The sequence below is a fragment of the Drosophila ficusphila genome, unplaced genomic scaffold (genome assembly GCF_018152265.1).
Source record: "Drosophila ficusphila isolate 14025-0441.05 unplaced genomic scaffold, ASM1815226v1 contig_791, whole genome shotgun sequence".
NCBI classification, from domain to species: domain Eukaryota; kingdom Metazoa; phylum Arthropoda; class Insecta; order Diptera; family Drosophilidae; genus Drosophila; species Drosophila ficusphila.
Genome location: NW_025064737.1, coordinates 28183178 through 28204896, shown reverse-complemented (window position 1 = coordinate 28204896; position 21719 = coordinate 28183178). Strand labels below are relative to the sequence as shown.

At 44.6% G+C, this 21719-nt stretch overlaps 3 protein-coding genes across 3 annotated transcripts in view; all 3 read left to right on the top strand.

Moving 5' to 3' along the window:
• LOC108086785 (5-hydroxytryptamine receptor 1) overlaps positions 1-21719 on the top strand; it is a 47584-nt gene that overhangs the window by 10868 nt on the left and 14997 nt on the right. The window lies entirely within an intron of this gene.
• On the top strand, positions 12737-13713 carry LOC108086845 (coiled-coil-helix-coiled-coil-helix domain-containing protein 10, mitochondrial). Its single transcript, XM_017183897.2, has one exon. It carries the CDS (start codon positions 12852-12854, stop codon positions 13365-13367), a length of 516 nt encoding a protein of 171 aa, XP_017039386.1. The 5' UTR covers positions 12737-12851; the 3' UTR covers positions 13368-13713.
• Positions 15318-15826, top strand: LOC108086846 (coiled-coil-helix-coiled-coil-helix domain-containing protein 10, mitochondrial). Its single transcript, XM_017183898.2, has one exon. It carries the CDS (start codon positions 15415-15417, stop codon positions 15757-15759), a length of 345 nt encoding a protein of 114 aa, XP_017039387.1. The 5' UTR covers positions 15318-15414; the 3' UTR covers positions 15760-15826.

Genomic DNA, 21719 nt, shown 5'->3' with positions numbered 1-21719 from the left:
ATCCGCAATAAGAAATGAAGCATATTAATGACAAATTAATCCTGTGTGGCAAGGTAATAACAATAATTTCCATCACGCGGCCATCTCTGAGGCTTACGGCTGAGTGATTGACGGAACCGCAGGGGGCGAGGACATCGTCCTAATGGCCCATTGACAATTATGGCGCTACTAAATCTTGGCCAGCAGGGACACGGCTAGTAAGGGCCAAGAGGGCAGGGCGGAGCACGGGGAGTCTGAGTCTGGGTCTGAGCCTGAGTCAAAGTAAACACGGCCATGTCATATGCACAGGACCCCGACGACTCCGACTTGCCGGGATCGTCTTTGTTTGTCCTCGAGGGAGGGGTCCTGAAAGGACTTCGGATTCCCTGCGATGCGAGTGTGGGGAATTGGGCTTCGGTTCGGGGGCTGCATATTATTCAATTAAAATCGCACTGCCATTAAGCTTGTACGGACAACTGTCAGCAACACGCACGCAATCAATGTCAACACGCACACACGGCCCCACTCACACACACTCCTGCACTGGTGAATGGCTAAGGATACCCGCACACACACTCAGGCGAAGAGGAGGGGGTGGGGAGGGTGCTGGGGAGTACGTTAATAGAACTTAGACTCGCATAAATGTCAGCTACAAGATTTGATAGCCCCGGGTTAAAACTAAGTCCTTGCATATGCGTGTCTGAAGAGCTGGCTGCTAAAGTGGGTGTGTGTGAGAACTCTTCTCCCCTTCTGTGTATGCATGAGTGTGTGTGCCGGCGGAGTGAGTGTGCGCCGAAAAGCAGGCTGCAAAAATTGGACAAGACGGGCCTGGTTTAAATTTGCGTGTCACAGTGCGAAGTGATGAGAGGGGAGCATCAATGAAAATACCTCTTTAAAAGGAAGTATATCAACATAAGTCTGAAGAACTTGAAGCCTACTGATTTAGGGGTTAATATATCTAGAAGTTTAAAGAAAAGGTGCCTTGTTTCTCTCCCTTTTTTCAACTCGTAGACATGTGGAGCTTATGTGGTTTTATGAGTTTCTGTTGATAAATTTAATTCTCTTTAATACTTCTGTCAGTTTGTTACTTCTTCAACTGATTCGGCAATAGGCTTTTTCTGATTCCGATTCAAGCAGCCTTTACCTTGCAGAGACCTCTGTACTGGGTGATTTTTTTGAGCATCGGGTGCAAATTAAGACAGTGGCACACATCAGCAACCAGATCCTCCACACGTCCCTGGCGAACGAGGGTCTGAGAAAGTGGGATTCATGCTGCCTCATGTGGCAGCCTCGCAGCCACGCAGGGGAAAACTTTTTCGCCTACTCCGTGTCGTGAAAGTTGCCCAAGCGCCGGGCTCCTCGAAGGAAAACAACGTGGGAAGCGAAAGGAAAAGAAAACGGTCGGCCCCCAACGAACTTTTGCATGGGATAGAAAACGGGGAAATGGGAACGAGACCGGCTGTCAGTGGCGTTAAGTGGCGCCCAACCAAGACGCAGCATCAGCAGATGCCACGCCCCCTTCGAACCCCTCCTTCTCTCCAAGGACGCCCACCTGATGGTTCGGCTGCTGGGTAGCAGATAGCAAGCTGGGAATAAGGAAATATGTAGAAAGTGGAAGAGGGGGAGGGGGGAAAGAGTGGGTGGTGCACAGAGGGAAAAACCAGCGCTTAATTTACATTTAAGTTTTCTGAGTCGGGGGACATAAGTTATTTCCCTGCACTCATTTATTTAACAATGATTCTCGGTCCAATTTGAGACATGTTCATAGTCATCAATTGGAACCCAGAAGTTTAAACATTTGTGTGAATAAAAGAACCCTAATTTAATTGAATTTTTTCAGAAAAGTTTGCCCTGTGTAGGCGGCCATCAATGTAGCCTTATTTTTACGGCTATCGTTTCAATTTTTATGGCTTAAGTTGTTGTAAATTTAGTTAGAAGTTGAGTTCAGCTCTATCATCTGGCGGTCCTGTGCCCTCGGGAGTTGGAGTCCTTCGAAGGAATCGATACTCTGCGGCAGCAACTGGGGCTGCTTGTCCGTCCGCCGTTCTATTAGCCGTCAAGCAGAAAATTTAATACTGTTTATTTACACAATTTCCCAGTTAGCTGTACAGCGGAGGTCTCACCTTTCCTATGGTCGCGTTTAAGGTTACGTAATGCTTTAGCAACAAGGGTTCTCCTCTAGTTCACTATCCTGTCTTCAAGTTGGGCCTCTCCTTCTGAGGTTGGTGGAGTTAACAGGGCACACACTCCCGCTTCACCTGTTTCCACTCACACTTTGTGTGGAAAATACGAGTTAACAGTACATTTGCTTTAGTATTTATGCGCTGATAAACACAGAAGACAGCCCCGACACGCCCACATTACCCGCTCCTCTTCTGGGGGTCTGTCCCGTGCGCTTAGGCCCGGCGTTTGTTATTCAAGTTGACCCGGCCAACACCTGCAAATGTTGGCACAACACCTGGCTAACCTGTCCCACCTCCGTTGCCGTGCGAATCTGATTAGTGCCCTAATTCAACGCACCTGAAAAGCCCGGAGAGGTGATCTTAAGCAACTCGCAAGCGAGGAGTGCATTAACCTCAGGACTATTTCGGGTCAATTCAAGCTGACTATCGATAAGGACATGAAGGCTTATTAATATTGATGGGATCCAGTTCGGAAAACCACGCCGAATTCATTCATTAACCGTTGGAACAATGATAAAGTAGTTAAATAGAGCGAATTATTAAACAAGATAAGTAAAAATAGAAGCAGAAATTTCAGATGTCAGTTGATATTGTTTTTGGCTGTTCGCAGAACAAAGCCTTGACGACAAGGCTTTTTATATCAGAGCTGTTTAAAAGCCTATAAATAGAAACCGAATGGATAACTACAATAAGTGTTATAGTTTTTCCAGTGCGAAAACTAAGATATCAGATTTATAAAGTACAAATTTTTCTGCAACCCATTCTACATTCCTGCACCCAAGGCATTTAAAGATTATGCTCATAAGCGCTTAATGGGTTGATGTTGGCCTTTAATTGCTCCGCTCCAAAAGTACTGCTCAATCTTTATTGAGCTCCCTCTTATTTATTATCGCCTTTCGTTTTCAGTACATTTATTCCAGGGATTTTTGTCTGCCGTGGCAGCCGACGCATAAATAACAAAAGAACTCCGGATCCGGGGCCCAAGCGATTTCCATGTGCACGACGGCGAATGCAAATCCGGAGTGGAAAACTGCAGGGAAATCGGAAATCGGGAGGGGAAAGAGGGAGCTAAGCCGAAAGAGGGAGACAAGGAAAACAGCGGAGGGCGGGAATTTATGCAAAATCACGTATGCCAGAGCATAAAAAATAAAGCACGAAGCACTATAAATAATGCAACAGCCGAAATGCAATCCAATTGCAGAGGAGACGCAGGCAGTTATTGGGGGGCTTAAAATAAACATCCTAGAGCCAGGTGACTAGGCAAGCACACGGAGTTCCTCCACGGAAAACTTCCATGTCAAACACGGCACTCTGACCCACTTTTCCGCCCGGCGTTAATCTTTTTTATGGGAAGCACCCTCCTGGGCGGCCAGGATTCAATATAAGATACTTCCGAGGGCCCGGGGCCCTTCAATTTTATTTAACATTTCGGCTGTCATTTGGGCCTGAGTGGCACTTCGTGTTCGGCTTTATTGGGTTCATCAAACGGCCGACAGCAGCAGTCAGCATATGCGGGATAGTTGCCATAGATACCCCTGCCACTTTCGAGTGATCCAATGATTGAGCCCCGCACTTACCCCTGTTTTCTGCCCCTTTTCTTCGCAGATTGAACGAGGTGAGTCCGTGAATTTGACTACGGAGCCGCTGGGACTTGGCTCCACTGGAGCGCAGCGCCAGAGAAATTTGACTCTAGATTAGGCCATAAAAAAACGCATTAAGCTGTCTGGAAGAGATAACTTCATATGAATTTATTGACGTTTCTCTTTCGGCCGGTCAGCCGACGACTGCCCACTTGTTTGCCCCAAAAACATTTCTTGCCTGGCAAAGACCCCGCTCCTTTGTGCCCAACTGAGCATGAAAAGGCCAACATCCGTTGCGGCTAATGTGCCTGTGGCCAGGACATGGAAAAAGTGGCAGTCGAGGGTCCTTTGTGTGAATGCGGCGACTAAGAAATACATAAATAAATTAGTTACGTGCCTCGCAGAGCTTCTCTCGGCGAAGCATTTGCTATCAACTGTCCGAATATGAGACAGAAATATGTTCACCTGCTATATTTGTTCACCTTGATGGACAAATTTGATGATTTCGTGTCTACTGGAAGCGCTCGAATTTATTTATTTCTTTTGCCAACTCACTTCGTAGATTTCATTGTTAGTCTTGGTTGCTTTTGTCATCTTGTGGCGCCCAAATTGAATTTACTTAGTGGATTTCGTTTCTGAAAAAGTTCCTTGGAATGAGAAATGTTTTAAAATTTTTGTGTTACAGATTTTAATGAAAACGGTACTATTCGGTCACCCAAAGACGACATTTACGCCTCAAAAAATTCAGCGCAAACCCTAATTAATTTTGAATACTCACGAACGATATGAGCAGGAAATGTTGTCAGGGGAAACGGCATTCTCCTAGCACATTCACTTTGTTATGAACATTGTGGTCCTGAGGTGCTAACCAAATTCCTCTTCCGCCTTGCTGGACAAATTTGATGTGTCTATATGGGACGTAGGGCTCCGGTTACCTCGTATTTAGGACCTTCGCAATGCTCACCAGTGATATATGGAAGGACTTTTGCTCACCCCGCTCCACTCCGCTGACCAAGTTTAAATCACGAGCTGGACATCGCTTAACTCTGTGGTTGCGCTTCATAAATTTTGTTTATTCATTTGTTTTTTGCCGTCCTTGTCCAGCTCGCTTTGCTGTGGTCCCGCTTTTTGTATATATTTTCGTGTTTTTTCTGCTTTTGTCTGTTGGTCAATTATTCAGACCGAAACGCTTGCGGTCAGCACAGTGTGTGCATAAAGGCAGCAGGACGGCTGGGTGGGGCCGGGAAGTAGGGCATTTAAATGGCTTAAAGGGTCTAAAAATGGAAAACGGAAAACGCTGGGCGGAGGGAGGTGGAAAGTGAAAAGTGGAAATGGGGGGAGTGGGAAGTGAAAGGGGAATCCAACGAGACGTGTGACTGTTGACGGGCTTGTGTAAATTGCATAAACTTGGTAAATGTACAAAGTGTTGCTCGCTTTTGTGCGCCTGGCGAAGGACCTTCCGTCAACAGGTGGGGCTCGGCTGGCTGGAAAAGGGGAGTGGGCAGGTGGACAGGACACGTCCCGGCAGTCAGTTCATTATGTGGCCGGTTCTGTTTACCCAGGACCCTTTTCCCGGCCCCCCGGGTGTTTGCAGTGGTGTCAGTCATTGGGTTGGTCACTCGGCTGCAGCTCCCAGTCCTTGTCGTCCTGCTCGCATCCTGTGACCGCATCCTGTCGTCGGCACGCTGCTCGAATGTCAGTCTTTGCACTTACAGGTGGAACAAGTGACGAGAGACCGCCTTGCAGACCCCATTGTTTGGGAGCTTGCACTCGCAAAAATCAATAATCACAACGAAGAGCTTTAAAAGGTTTCCTTAAACTCAACTTCGTTGTTGTAAACCTGTGATGAAAAGTTAATACAGCCGGGAAACTATGGTATTTATATGTTTTTGAGGCGGTGTTTTGAGCAGTGCAGCACTCGTATGACTTCGTCCTGAACCAAGGCATTATAACGCCGGGCGAGGAAGCCGAAGAGCTTCCCCAAGGACGAAGGACGCGGGACGAACAAAGAGCTGTTTTGCCGTGCTCGGTTGGGTGGATGTGTGTGCTTGTGCCGGGGCACGAGAAATCAAGCGTAATGAAGCCCCAGACGAGCGACAGACAAAGGTTTACTTTGCTCTCACCCAGCCCATTCAAAATTCAACGAAATGATAATAGATAAGCCGCTTGACACTAACACGCTTAGGCACTCAAGGATGTGTTTTGATTTGGCCGAAAGGTGTGCAAAAGAGCAGCGCGGCTTTCCCTTTTCCTTGCCACTTTCCATTTCGGCCCAATTAGAGCGGAAACTGCTCCCGGATTAGCTGCGAATTAGTTGTTGTAGCTGAACGCTACAAGGCACTTGTTAATGGGCGGCAGGTCGTTGTCCCAGGAGCCAATCGGGGGATCTCTTGGGAGACATCAGGTCTTTTTTAGGGCAGGGGTTTTTAAAGGGCATTATGCATTCTGGCAACTTTTAAGTGGTCAAGTTCTAAGTGGGTTCGCAAAAGTTTTCCGAGTCCGCTGCAAATTCCTGGGAGAGCCAGCCAGGGAAACAACAGCTTAGGCAATACTTCCAGAGAACTTTTCGACGCTTCCCCCTCGCCAGATAGCTAGTCCATTACCCATTTAACGACAAAGTTGTTTACTTTCGGCCACATGAATTACATACGTGTGCCATTAAATAAACTATCGGCGGGAGTGGGCGGCTGGTTTGTGTCGACAATAACAATGAAAATCATAAGCTAATTGCCATAAAAAGAGGAAATTTTTAAGGGAACGTCAAAGGAAAGACACGAAAATCGCTGCAGGAAATGATGTGACGTGAGGCTTTGTTTGTTTTTCCCAGCTGCCCTTTGCTGTCCAAAGCAGCAATAACAACAATATCAACAACATAACGAAAACAGTTGCCGAGGTCAGGGGTGGATCGAGTTAAGCTTTGTTGTTTTGGCCACAGCAACATCATTGAAATTGACTTCATTATTATTTTATGGTCTTGGCCTTAAGTTTTGCCAGCTCTGCTTTTTATGGCTTTTTATCAAATCTTACATTGTGGTGCTTGTGGCACGTTTTACACTGATGGTCGTCGTGTTCAGCCGCTCCTCGTCCTCCTGCTTATTAAAATCCAGCTCCGGGCTCCGGGCTGCTGGAGCCGCCCTCTACATGGGGCTCTATATATGCACAGGGTATGGAGGGATGTTTAAGCCCTGCTGGCGGCCCCGGGCAAAACTGATATAATGCACTTTGCAGCAGTCCTTGTCTTGAGCACAAAAGCCAGGACAACTAAGTGGAGGCGCCATTAGCAGAGCAGTGCAAAGTGGAGCCATTAGGAGCTTCTTCGATTTCAAACGGATTTCCCGGCTGCCCCAGTTGCAGTAGTCTTTAACTCAATTCAGAACTCATTGTAAATAAAGACATATAAATGAATATCTCTTCAGCAGTAACACTAACTCATAAAGAACAGGTCTTTATGAGATATCACCTAATGGAGTTCCCGATTTCCATTAACAGTCCCGAGCCGGCTTAACCCTTAACCCTTGGCTTTGGTCACTTCCGGTGGCTTTTCCGCTTCGAGTGTCACTTGCCGCTTTCCTTGTTTTCACTTGTGCGCCCTTCTCAGTTGCGCGTTTGCACTACTATATTTCGCTTTTATGTTTTCCTCAGCCATTATGTAAATTTTTTATCGCCATTTTGGTGTGCAGCATTTTAGTTTCGGTTTAGTTTCCGTGTGTGAGTAGACAGCTTAAGTCGAATGCTTTCCACTTCCGCCCGCGACACCCACTTTCCTTTGTCTTTGTTTGTTTATGAGCATTAACGCACACCCACTTGCACATGAGCACTCTCGGTGGGTTTTTGTTTTTTTTGGGTCACTTTCAAAGCTCTTGGCGCTTTTCGAGTGGTTTTAGCACACACTCGAAATAATTTCGTGTGTGGAATTTGCTGCTGGCAGCGCGCTATCAATGCGATTAAAAAACAATTACACTTGTGACACTAATGGCGCAAAGCACACAGGTTCGTGGCATTGTATTTGTGTTTTCCGCATGAATATTTGCCTTTATATAGTTTTTATATTTATTTCTCGGAGCACACAAAAAGCAGAGCCTGTCTGTTCGTGGCATCTGCGGAAAAAGAGCCCGATTTGTTTACACGCCAATGGCTGCTGGCCGGATAACCACATCAAAAATAAACAGCAAGTTCAAAATTGATTTTTAAAAAAATCAAAATAAACAAAAGCACCATTCTGCACGTTTCATTTCGGGGCTTTTATTGTTGTTTGCGCTGCTGTGTTTAAAGCTCTTTAAATTAATTGCCCGGGAAAAGGGAAAATATGAGGCCTAATGGCGAAGGCTAATGGCTGGCCAACATCTTGCGGCATTATTAACATGATGGCCACGAGGACCTCATGCCGCGTCCTCCGGGGGGAAAGCTTATCAATGAATCACCAGAGCATGTGATTGATGATTTGCTGTGTATAGTGTCGTTCCATTTCCCATATTCCATCCCCCTGCCACCGGCAGACGGAATGTGGCTTCTCTGACAAGGATTAGGTGCCCACGCAGGATCCAAGTAAATACGAGGAATCCTGGGGATTCTTCTGCAGGGGGAATGACAGCTCACATATGCATATATTTGTTCGGGTTCGTGTGTGTATTAGTTGCTCTAAGACAGATTAAAAGTGAAGAGCCTGCAGAAAGTTTTCCTTCTCGGAATCGGAATGGGCGGAATACCCTAACATTAAAGGAATAATGCAATGACTAAGACAAAGTAAATAAACATTTACTGCTAATTTTAGCTTCATTAGCATTCAAATGTCTGGACATTGACTCATTCTGAGAACTACCTCTACATTTTTCCCAGGTACCATTCACAAGAAATTTAAAATGATTCACGTTGGCTCAACATATTTCTAGTTTCGGATGTTGTCAGGGCCAAAAGAAACACAGCATTAATTTGAATATTTATTTTAGCTTTTTTTCCTAATAAAACTTAACATTTGTGTAAATTCTTTTACCTCAACTCTTTGTTGGCCAAGATTTCCCACTATAAGATTGACCTTCAAGGTTCCTTGCCACACTCACGGCTAGTTTTATCTTCGTTGTCAAGGGCGCTCCGACGAAGGGTATTAACCAGTCAGCACTTCAGGAGCACCGACATTTCCCCAACTCATTTCTTTTCTGTTTACCGACAGCTACCGCCATCATCATCAGCAGCTGTTTGGGCTTCCGCCATTTGCTCGTCGGCGGCTTCAAAAGCTTTTCGAGGTTTTTTCCTTATAGCTGGTACCACACTTGATTCCCACACAGACGGGGGACAATATATACTATATACGAATCGCACATAGCGATTCCAGCCCCCGAATTTCTAGACCCAATGTTTACACATACGCGCGATTTCTTTTAACAATTCATCAAATGCGCTAAGCGCGCACAAAAACTTTGACACCCGACGGTTTCTGTGTTTGGAGGGGAATAGTCCCCCCCGTTCGTTTCCCGCCCCAAAGCGCCATATCAATCATCGGCCAAGGTGCGTGGCTGTTAGACACCTTTTGCAGGTGGGACGGTGCAGGGCCTTAAAATATTTATTCTGCTTTGCCGGGCCACACTGAGGGCTAAGTACAATAACTCAAAGTGATTTGCCAGGTAGCAAAAGCCCCATTATTTGCATGTTCCGTTGTTTGCCTTTACCATGCATTATTTATTTGCGGGGCGCAATTTGTTTTCTGCAAAACTTCTGCAGACAATCGAATGAGGAATTCGTAGTTGACGTTTGGCAATTAGTTAGGCGTTCGCAAAATTCCAGAAACTCTTTAAGCGTGTTTGAGTAGAGTTCCTGGAGCAGACGTTTTCATTTGCATAATTATCTGGCTTTACCAAGTTCACCGTCAACATTGCGCATACGCCTAGTATGCGCACCGCAACATAAACAGGGCTTAACTCTATTTAATTGCTCTGCAGCTCTGCCGTTTAATTAGTGTAAACAGTTTTTAGCCCGGCCTTGTTGGGTCAATAAGCTGATTTAAAATTAATTAGTTATTAAATGCAAGGGCAGTGTGTTTGTGCGTTTTGAGCGCAGGTGATTTATGTAAATTAATTAAATAAACACCTGTGGCCAGTGGCACTCCATGTGCAAGGATTTGTCTACTGAAAGCCCTTGGGGGCGGTTTTTCGAAAGGGGGCGGGATATCCCCTAAGCGATAGTTCTGGGCCAACTGTCTCTCGTGATCCGGCCCAATTTGGCCCGCTCCCTAATTGCAGCGACCTGATTTATATCGAATGTCAACTGGAGCAAGTCCATAAATTCGGGGCCGCCTTGCGTGGCTGTGCAGCATAAGGGAGCCCGACTTGGCTTATTCCCGTGCGATAAGTCTGGTCCTGAAAGCCCTGGCAAGTTCCTCGCCGGCAGTCGAGTGTGCGCATGATTTATTTTTATTAAAAACTTCTTTTGCGGCTGCTTAAGCATTGAAACTTTTGCGCCGCCCTCTTCATAAAACGGAAAAGTGGAAAAGTGGAAAACTCGGCAGAAAAGAGTCCGCGAAAATTTAATCTGCATATTATCAAGTTGCGAAGCCCAAACAATGAAGCCTTTGCATCTCCGCCTCTCGAAAGTGCAGTCATTAATTTCCAGCTTAAGTTTTTGGGGCGCTAATAAGCAAATGGAACCTATATTACAATCAAGGGTCCCGTTGGTTAAGCTTAAAAAATGGCAGCAAAATGTTGACCTCCGGGGCCATTTTTTATAGGGCCAGCCCTCTGAAATCTAAATTCATTTGTTTGCCTTTCCCCCGGGAAGTACGTGCGTCAAGTTGCACCGTTGTAGTGGCAGATTGCCACTGCATTGGCACGCGATCATTAGTCAAGTAGCAGGAACTGCAGGCTGACACTTGACGAAAGCCAAATGGAGTAGTCTGTGGAAAATACCCTTCTTTAACCAGGAAAATCAAGAAGAAAGTGCAGCACTTTAGCTGAAAAGTTCTCTGCTGTAAAAATAATTTGTATCCATTTGTCCTAAATTAAGTGAATTCATTTAATAAAGTGTTGTGTAGTTTTGTGTGTAATTAAGCAAATAATTTTTGAATTTCGTTTTTGAATCGTCACGGTAAACCAAGTAAAAACATTTCCATTTCTACCCCCATTGATTGTCGCAACGCTGGTGAAATGAAATTGCTTTCTTATCGCCAGGACAATGCAATTAGTAACTGATTTAACTGAGGTAATAGTCTGAGCAACTTTGCTTTTACTCGTCGATCCCCGAGGACTTTTCGTGCTTTCGTTGCGTGAGTTGTCAGGGCGTTGGCAAATTAAAAGTTCTCATTTCTATTATTTGATTGCCGGGCCAAAGCGAGTTTTTATATAAATAAGTTTGCTGGAACTGTTTCTGTCGCCTTTTAATTAGACATGGAAAAGTTTCGCTTGTCCAGGTGTGCGAAAACCACAACTTTCCGTTCAATGGCGAAACTTTGACGCCTGGAGCCCCAAAGTCGCACTGATTTTCCCATTGTTGTCTGCAAGTCCGCTCGGGAATAGCGGCCTGCCTCTTCCATACATGCACAGTGTATATATTCCCCTCGACTGCGACATAATTATGTGGCGGCAATTTGCATTGCGCCCCCGACACAATAACCATAAAACGCCGTAACAATCGAGCCAAGAACCGCCGCCGACGAAAGGCAAACAAAGGAGGCGAGTTCAACGCTGCAGCAGTTATTTCAACACCTTTATGGCGGCGTCCCTACATTTGTTAGCCGCAAACACACACTGGGGGAAAGTGGAGTGAAATAGTAATAGTAATTGGGGAAACTAAGGACTATGAGACACTAAACTGGAATTGACTGAGAGCAAAGGCGGACTAGCCTTTCCAATGACAGGTTTTATTCCCTTGGTTATACAAAAAACTATAACAATTTATACTTTAATTACATTGGAGAAATAAATACAGTTCTAATAGAACTTATCTGTCTTTTATATTTATATCCATAGTTTGTCTTCATTTACCCTACTGTTTGCCAGTGTAATGTGCTGGCCACAATAGGTCTGGCTTAGCTCTGGCCAATGACCAGAAAGGTGGCTTGGTAGTTCGGACAGTACCGACCGGCTGACATGCAAAACAATCGGTGTTCGGGGCAACTACGTGGAAATACATTTACAAACCGCAGATAGACATCTAGAGATAAGGCAAATTGCTGTGCTACAAAATCGTTAACTGTAATTTACCGCATTTGAAATGTTGGCCATTCGCTATTCTGGCTTTGAGACTCCCCCGATTTTCCGAGCAGTTATGAATGGTCCTGTGTGAGTGTGCGAGTGCCGACTTTAATTGTGTTTTTCAAAGAGCCAGACAGTTTTGATGAAAATGGCCCAAGTAATTGGGGCTTTCGAGTGTTTATCCGCAGATATCGGAGGTGGTTGTAATGGGAGGCACTTGGGAGGCACTTGCGAGCCAGCATTATGTTGCCAGAAATGCAAATGAGCGCCAAAAATTAGCTGCTTTTCCCTGCTACATTTCCCTCCCACATTAATCATACGCACTGCGGCCGTCGACGCCCCATTTGCACAAAGTGCAATCAGCACAGCTATGCAAACTCGCGCCCATCCAGACACTCAAATGCAGATCCAAATTGAAAGCGTGCCAGTTTTGCTGTCTGGGATCAGCAAACAGCAGATGGGTGTATGAAAAACAGCCCACAGAAGCATCGTAAATGCAAATGAAATCCGCATATCTCTCGCACTTGTCAACAGATCCGCAAGTGTGCGATAACTTTGCGGACGAACTGTTACGCAGCTGCTGGCGGGCGACAGTGCCTGTCAGCAGTAGAGAAACACCAGATAAATGGTGTATATACGTATGTATGGAAAACTTACATTTAATTAGAGTTATTGTTGTTTGCTTTTGTAAACTGGTTGTTCTCTTGAGACGGCCATCTTGAAGTAAAAACTATCGTGAATTTAATTTAGACTTTGAATTTTTGTTAAATCTTAAAAAGTAAAGAGAATTTTTTAGTTGGCCACGCCCCTTTCGACTTCGAAACGGTCAAAGCGGGCAACTGCCATTCAAAATTCTGTTTTCTAGGCGAAAGCAAGTCACACAACCCATCTCCTCTCTTTTTGCTTGCTGTTCTGCGATTCTAAAGGATATGCCTCGTCAAAAATCCGAGAGTCGATCGGGAGGATCGGTGCGCCGGCAAAGCAGTCGCAGCAGCCACAATTTTGCCGCCAAGCCGTCTCGGGGAAGCAGCAAGGACCTGCCGGCGGTGCAGCAGCCGAAGGAGTCCCATCCCGCAACAGCGCCTCCGGCAGCCTCTACCACTCCCGCTGCCGAGGCTAAGGGCCCTAGCACAGGGGAGCGGTTCAAGGACATGGCCACCACAGCTGCGGGCGTGGCAGCAGGATCCGCCGTGGGGCACGCTGTGGGCGCAGGACTCACCGGGATGTTCCAGGGCCGCGGGCAGACAGCTGCGCCCCAGGAGAAGACGCAACAGCCGCAGGAGGGGTCCTCCGCTCCGAGGCCACTGCAACTCGTGGAGGACGGTCCTTGTGCCTTCGAGCTGAGGCAGTTCCTCAAGTGCACCGAGCAGCACGGCAAGGACCTCTCGGCTTGCCAGGAATTCAACGAGGCGATGCAGCAGTGCCGCCGGCGATACAACGTCTGAGATCACGAACCCCGAGGAACAGACCGTTAAATGCAAAAGATCACACAAATATACCTTTGAAATTTGAGAAAAAACATACCATTATCAGTGGGAAAGCAAAATTCGTAATGTCGGAGAATTTACATAAGTTCTATTTCGTAATGCAGTTTTTTCCTCCACAAAACCATTTTTTGATTCCAGAAGTCGGCTTTTTTGCCATAACTAAAGAAAAACTCACTCAAAGAAAAAATGTGATACCTCGTTGAATTCGTAATACAATTCCCCATCGACTGGCATATCCACCAAAAAATTTTTTTTGAGCCCAAATTTGAAAAAAAAAATACATTGTTTCCTCTTACAAAAAATGCAATTTGACGAAAAATCGAATTTTTCTGATTCAGGTGGGAGTTACCTCGATGGATAGCTTGGGTTGGGCGAGTTACAGCTAAAAAGGATGGTAAAAATTGGTGTTTCTGGCAAAATCATTCCATCCACATTTCGACCCCAAAATAACAAGTTTTTTTGCCATAACATGATAAACACTGCTCAAGAAATGGAATGTAATACCTCGATGAGCTCGTAAGACAATTTCTCATCGACTGGCATTTCCACCTAAAAATATATTTCGAACCCAAATTTCGAACCCAAACCCTAAAATAGATAACCTGACGTTAGCTCAATATAAACGCAATTGCTGGTTAACAAAACACCAGCTTAATAAGCTGAAGTTCGCAGTCAAAGCAATAAAGTTCTCCCGCTTACATCTTCCTTACCAGTACCCCTTGGGAGGGTATCGACAAAGTCCTTGGGAAGGCAAAGTAATTGGCGCTATGCGGGCAGCTTTCGACAGGAATACAGCCACCCGTCTCATCCAGAAGCTGTGGGCCATCGATCTTGCTTGCCGAAACATTATTGATGTTGATTGATTTTAGACATTTGCTGGGACCCAGTCGAGGGGTGGGCCAATTAGGTTGTAGCCAAAACAATAAACAAAATAAAATTAGCATTTCAAAAACTGTTCTCTTTTGCGGCAAAGAGTGGCATCAGCTGCTGTCACATTTATTCACATGGCAGGCAGTTGGGAAATTTTCAGCGGGAAAGTATAATTTGCTTAAATATTCATAACAGAGCGAGTGGAAATTGTATACTGCTGATTAACATGGTCTCAGATGGGAGGGGAATTTCCCCCTGTTCACTCTAAAAACAGCATCAATCAAGCGGCATTTGCAGCAGGGTCTGTTTGGCTTTTCTCTGCTGCGGTTGGCAATAATTTAATGAAATATTCCGTTTGAAACATGAACTCGCTGCCAAAATTGAGCATATGGGGCAGAGCCTAATTCGAATTAGACCCAAACTTTTGGCAGTTCGGCTAATTGCCGCTGGGTTTTCGATTTCCCCCCGCATGTCAAAAAGTCAACCCAACTTTCGCATGCTCTCAGCCAATTAAAGCATTTCCGTTGCACTCATTAAAAGAAAACTGAGTGGCTTTGTTGAACTTCTGAATGTATGGACTTGGCTTTGGAAGCACTCTGTGTCGGTTTCCCATGTGGACTCACTAGCTAATAAACATCGCTGTTTTACTATTTTTGTAAGCTTCAACCGATTTCTATTTGTTTGTGGGATCCCTTGTTAATACTTTGTTCTATAAAGGCTTAAAGTCCCTCCAAATTAACCCCGACCTCTGGGAAATTTTCAAAGGGAAGCCGCTGGAGTTCAGTATTTGTTTTGCTTTCATACCTTTCGCGTTTGCCGACAAATTCATTATGTGCTCGTAATTAGTGCGGGAAATGGGAAAAGCAAGCGCAAAGGCGAAAGGGAAAACAAATTAGAATTAGAATTTTTTCGTCCTTGCTGCAGGGACTTGCCCGCCAGGTGGCGCTGCGGCATGCACTTGGCAATTAGCTGGCTGGCAGTGCAATAAAGTAGCAAGCTAAGCTGAAAATATATTCCTCTGAGTAGGCCGGATTAATATGGACCCCATTTCTGTGCCTCAGTTACTCATTTGGTATTCGAAATTCCGCTTCCCCTTGAATTAAACAACAGGTAAACCCATAAGTTGCAAGGAGAGATGCCCCGCAGACCAAGGAGCGCTTCTACCAAATCGAGCACCGAAGGTTGCTCCCAGGCGGCGCTGCCCACCATTCGCAGCTCAAAAGTCCCCTTTCAGGATGTGGCTGCTCACGCAGCGGGCGTGGCAGCAGGATCGGCAGTGGGACACGCGATTGGCGCGGGGATAACAGGATTGTTCAAAGGACGTGGGGATCCGCACCGGCACAGCGAACTAGTCGAGGAGGGACCTTGCGCCAAGGAAATGAGGCAGTTCCTCAAGTGCACCGAGGAGAATCAAGATCTCAACGTGTGCAGGGAGTTCAACGATGCGGTGCGACGTTGTCATCGTCAGTACAACATTTAGACCATAAGAAATCATTTGACAGTCAATAATTTAAATTATAATGATCATTCGAAAAGTTTGTTAAAAATGTTATGCGTACTACCCTGATTCTTTCATCCACTAATTGTTTAATAACAAAGACAAGGAGGAGTTTAATGGCCGCATGCCAGATTCGCAATAATCTACGCCTATAAAACAAAACCCTTTTTCAATCATTAAATATCCTTTCTTTCCTTGGTCCCGAATTGAATAGACTTCAGAACGTTTAATCAATTCCGGGCGATGTGGGTGCGCAATTAAAATGCTTTATGACAGGTCCTTCGTCCTTGAGCGGCCCCCTTTTTACCACTTTAAAGCGGCTCCATTGTCACATGCTCGCTGCTCCTTTGGCGCTGTTATTTTTCGTCATTCTCAGTTAATTGTGATTTTGTTTACCGACATCCTTGTCTCTCCTGTCGCTCGACCCCTTGTCAGGATCTGGGCTTTGTTTGCCTTTCTACTTTGTCTGTGGACCCGGGCGCATATTTACTTTAATTTTGTTTTGTTATGTTACTTCGCCACCCCCCCAAAAGCGCCTGCCCCTCCGATTTCAGCGTTGAACGCGCTTTTCTCCCCGCTTTTGTTTCGCGTTTTTCCACTTTTTTCGGTGGGTCACAAACTTTTTCATTTCGCTTTTTATCTGCTTGGCTTGCGCGCACAATTAAGCCAGCAAAATATTTTTGGCCACGTCAAGGCGACGACGTTGACATTGAGGACCCCAGAGAGAATACCCTTTTTAATTTCAAGCATATTTTTCCATCACCAAACTCCCTGGGAGATGGGTAGCGTTTCAACAGTCAAGCCTGCCTAACTAGAACATTAAAAACTTGGAATTTTTAATTTGATAATCGGTCTCAAGATCTATTATCTGTTAGTGGGTAAACTTCTTAATATTATTTTGTTCATATCCACTTAAAGATACAATTAAAAATCAATTTTTATAAGGTCTTTAAAGTCTTCAAGCAATCCTCTTCATTTTATTCATTCAGTTAAAAACCAAATTTCTTTCAAGAAAGCTCAACTGTGTTTTTGCAGCTGGCTTAAATGGTTTGTCTGGCTTAATGAAAACAAATTAAATTTTTGGCAAGCGGCAGCGGGCCTAATAAATATTTATTATGTGCTCAGAACTCGCCGGCTCACTCTCTCTTGAACTCCTGCTCGTGCCCGACTTTCGTTTATCTGACATATCCAGGCCAAAAGGCTGGTCCTGGCAGCAAGGACCCCCGCTGTGGTCAGTGAAAAGCGAACGGGGATGTTAGTTTGGATAGTGACATGGGTCGAATGCAGTTGGATCTGCCATGGTAGTTGGGTCAGGCCATAATTACGTCCAATTAGGCGGCTTTGAATTGGAAACTAGTGACACCATAACGGTTAAACTGGATTCGGGTCTCAACTTTAATTTTCAAAGCTTCTCTTACAGACTTCATGAATTTATTTACCTTAAAGTTGAAGGCTTTAACAAATTTTTTTTTTGCATTTCACAACATACCCCCAAAGCTAAATTTCTCCATTTGCTAAATTACTGACAATATCATTTGTTTCTGTCATTACCAAGAAGCAACATCAACCATATCTGATGTGAAATGTGGATCGCAAAAAGCGGGAAAACACATTAAGAGCGATGCAACAAAAATCCCGCACACAATGCGAGGCAGATGGATTTGCTGTTGCATTGGCAGGTGACGAGTGCAACAGCAAAAACCGCTCCGATGATTGCCTCTTTTTGTTGCCGCTGAATCCTCTGTTTTCCATTGCTGCTTTCCCCAGTTTACCCGCCCGAGGAAGCCGGGAAAAAGTGGGGGAGCGGAAAAGTGTGAAATTTGATATGGCAAACACGCATTCGACTGCGAGTCAGCCGTGTTTTAACGCTTTATTGTGCTGCCTGAACCGAGAGAAATACTCCTCTTCCAATCTCAATTAATTAAAACACAATATTTATTTTCATATCATTCCAGATTTGCCATTATCTCATCCACTTATTTTAATTTGTTGCTTTTTTTATTACCTCAACCATTAAATGAACGAACGATAGTTTCTCCCAGTGTGCTTTATGGTGGTCAGTGGCGGCTTGTGTGTGCAGGGGGCGTGGTCCCCGTAGGAAGGAAGAGGAGGAGCCAGGAAAACCTGCTGCGGGCAAACAATGAGGAATGGCCGCTCCATCAGCGCACCAGCTGGCCGCACAAAGTGTGTGTGCACTGTACCTTGCCGCTGGCCGACCGACCTGAACGTGTTTAATTCGATTCTCCGGGCAAGCTCGCTCCATGGACACACTTCGCAAATCACATAAAATGCTAATAAAAATCAAATCAATTTCACAAGTGGTCGGCCAGTGGGGCGTGCAATGCAACAAATTGCATCAAAATCGTGTAACCAAATTGGTTGAATGGCCAGTAAGTGCATTAGTTTTGAGCGGTCCTGTCAAATATCAAATTGATGTGCAGCAAACTGTGGCAAAGGCTGCACGAGCGGCCGGCGGAAGCGGAAATGCATTTCCGAAAACCGGAAATGTACTGCATTCGAATTGCAAATGGCGGCCATGAACCCCTATGAATATGCAGAAGGCCAGCAGAATGGCTTCGACGGCCGGAGGCTTCAAAAGTTGGTCATTTCGGCATGTGGACCAAGTTGCGGTCCAATAAATATTTCAGAAACACAGCCTTTGGGCGCTCAGAGTTCATTAAAGAAGGGCGAACTAAATTTAAACTTGCTGGCGGCCCAGCCAACTCCTTTGCCTGCTCTTGTCCATTTGCATATTAATTAAACCTCACAGGCAGGAGGCGGCCGAAAGGTCAAAATACCAAAACGCCAGGCCAAAAAACCATAAGCTGACCGCACACACACAGAGCTGCCAGCTGCTTCATTAGATGGTGGAGCCCATTGTGGGGGAGGGTGGTACACAAGTCCAACAACTGAGCCCGGTTTAAGCCCATAAAAATTTAATTTCATCTTAACAATGGGCGTATGGGCGAACAATTTGCCGTCAGCCGAAATTTATGCTGCTCACCCTGCCGCCGCCACAATGTGTCACTTAAATATCAATTTAATTTCCATAATAAAGCCGGCGCCCCAAGACATTTCCCCCGCAGGATTTTCTCTATGATTGACAGTTTGTTTAGCCTCCCAGGACGCGGGGTACATCCAAAGAGTAGTTGACAGAACATTGATTGAAATAAGTAGATCAAATATGTATTAATAGAAAAGGAAATTCAGTATTTGCCCTGCTCTCATCGCCTGAAGGAAAATGGGGGAAAGTCTAAAGCCATTCCCGAATTTATTTACTTCTGATTACCGAAATTCGGCTGATTGCAGTGCAAATATTTATTCAGTTAATCACAGTTTAGTTAAGTATGCCCCGAGGGAGGATTTCCCTTTATTTAAATTAAATAATAACGTGTTAAGGGTAAGGGCTTCATTTAATGAAAGTTACATATCGAACAATATTTGCTATGCAATATAAAATGAAGCTCATAACTTATAAATATTTATTAGTTCTAAACATGTGCTAATTCACTTACATGTTTCCCTTTTAAATAATTTATTATGCAAAAGTGAATAAAATTAAATTAAAATTTGAATAAATAACTCAACCGAACTCGAAAAATGATTAAATATTTATCGGTTAAAATGAAACTTATTTTTCTGAATAAATCCCCTTAAAAATATGGTCTTAAAACATATATTTAATAATGGTAATAGTTCCTGTTAAATACCACTAATACTTAAACAACAGGAAACGGAAACGGAGATCATGCAGTTATCTTATGAGAGTGCGAGGGAGCAAAGCCACTGCTCGAGCAACGAGCCACACTCTAATCTTCTCTTTCGCTCGCGCTCTCCCAAATTTAAGTGAAAATTATATAAAATACCGTAATCTTGCTTTAAAAAAGAAAAATACATGAAAATACATTATCTAGAAATGCTTTCTTGCAGTGGACGAATTAAGTACACCCCAGCGTATATAAATGCATCCACGAGTATGAAGTGAAGGACAGCATAAAAGCAATGCGAATGAAACAATAAAAGCAAACTTAAAAGTCCATTAAAAATGCTTAAGCGACTTTATAAAGTCGGCAGACCGCGTCAACTTGCTGATATTTTATGGCAAATGGCAAGTGGATGTGAATGTGGGTGACTGGACTGCATAAAACCGAGCCAAATCCAACACAACTGAGCTGAACCCGCAAATCTACGGCATAAACTTGTGGACTTAAACGGACTCTAATTACTGAGATTTATTAAATATTTAAAACGGATAGTAAAAAACGATGTATATTGTAAAATACAGTTTTATTTTATTGGTTGAACCATTAAATATATTTTCCATAAAGAACAGATACTTATTCAAATATGAAACGCCTCCGCTTTTCTTTCAGTCTGCCGTAGCTGTGGTCGTCGACAATAAATAGAAATCTCAATTTACGATGCGTTAGTTGAGCTGCCGGGTCGGTTTTTCCGAGAGGGCTTGGTTGCTACTAGTGCCACCAGGGCATTGTTGTTGGCGACTGGGCGGGGTCGAGGGGCGAGGTTTTTGTGGGAAGTGAAGGGGTGCGGGGGTGCGGGGGTGCGGGGTCCTCGTTGAGGACCGAACCCACTCGCCTCTCTAATGGCATTTGTGATGGCTGCGGTTATGGTCGCCGTCGTTGTTGACGATGATGTTGATTGGCGATTCGCCGGCGCATGCATGGATATGTCTCCATCGCCCTAATCCTGCGGCAATGTCCTCTGGAAAGTGCAGAGCGGGTGTTTAGTGCTGACATTAAAAACTTTTGCGCCACTGATGCGAACCCGAATCCAAAACTTAACCGGAGCGTAGTTCGATTACTTGATGGAAGTTCTGCTCTTGCAAAGTTTCTCACTGCGCTAATACGTGACATAATTTGCGGTAATGCGATTGGATTGAACAAAAAGAAATTGTGCCAGACAGTTCCCGGGGACTTGAATGACTCTCTTCCAGATACAATGTTTTCAACTTGTCCACAAGGACGAGGAGAGCGCTTCAATTAGCGCCCACTTCCGCTTCGACCAGTCGAGCGAATCCAGGGGAAATTGCTGGCCTTTCTTCTGCGAAAATTAGTGGAAAACTCAACCGCAAATGCACTTCCCACCAAAGTAAGCCGGCTTTGAGGAATCCCTTCTGGCCAAGACAATTCCGGACAAGTCCACGAGTACTTTGCTTGCAACGAAAAGCGGCAACCTCGGCTAATTGGCCCTTGAACGCAAAGCGTTAGTAATTCAATTGGGTTGTGGCTAGCGGACTAGAGCCTTGTTCTGTTTTTCAATGACAGCAATTCATGTGGATTATGCAAATATCAGACATCAGTCAACTGTTTAACTTAGTAAACATTGCCAGCCAATTTAATATCAATTCCCGTTGCTCGCATTAATCATAAATCGTTTGATAGGATACAAAAATAATTTATTCAGATTTAAACTGGACATCGTGTGTGAATTGATTTTTCACGGGCTGATAATTGTTAATATTTTTTGGAAGGAGGTTAGTAACATTGTAAAAAAAAGTAAGAAATTTTCTTCCTGGAATATTAAAGCAATTTGCTTTTAAAGGGAAGAGAATATGAAATGATCCCCAGCTGCCAGCGCTGTCAACATTTGATGAGGCTTCTACAAAATTTTATGTGCTCCAAATGTGCAACAATTTTGCTTTCGCCGCCAACCATTTTGCTTCTGAAAGTGACAGCGCATAACTTTCCGCAAATTGCTGCATCATTTCAGCTTCTTTGGGTAAACTATTTCAGCTTGGGCCTCGCATAAATATGAATTTACAAATTTACATGCCACTAAAAAAGCAACAAAGTTTTTTTCAGCTGCAACTATGCGGCCAACAAGGACATTTTTTTGGGGAAGGGCGAAAACAGAGGAAAACCTCTCAGAAAATAGGCGCAAAAGTCTACGATAAAATAAAGCATTGTTGTTGCCCGTCGTTG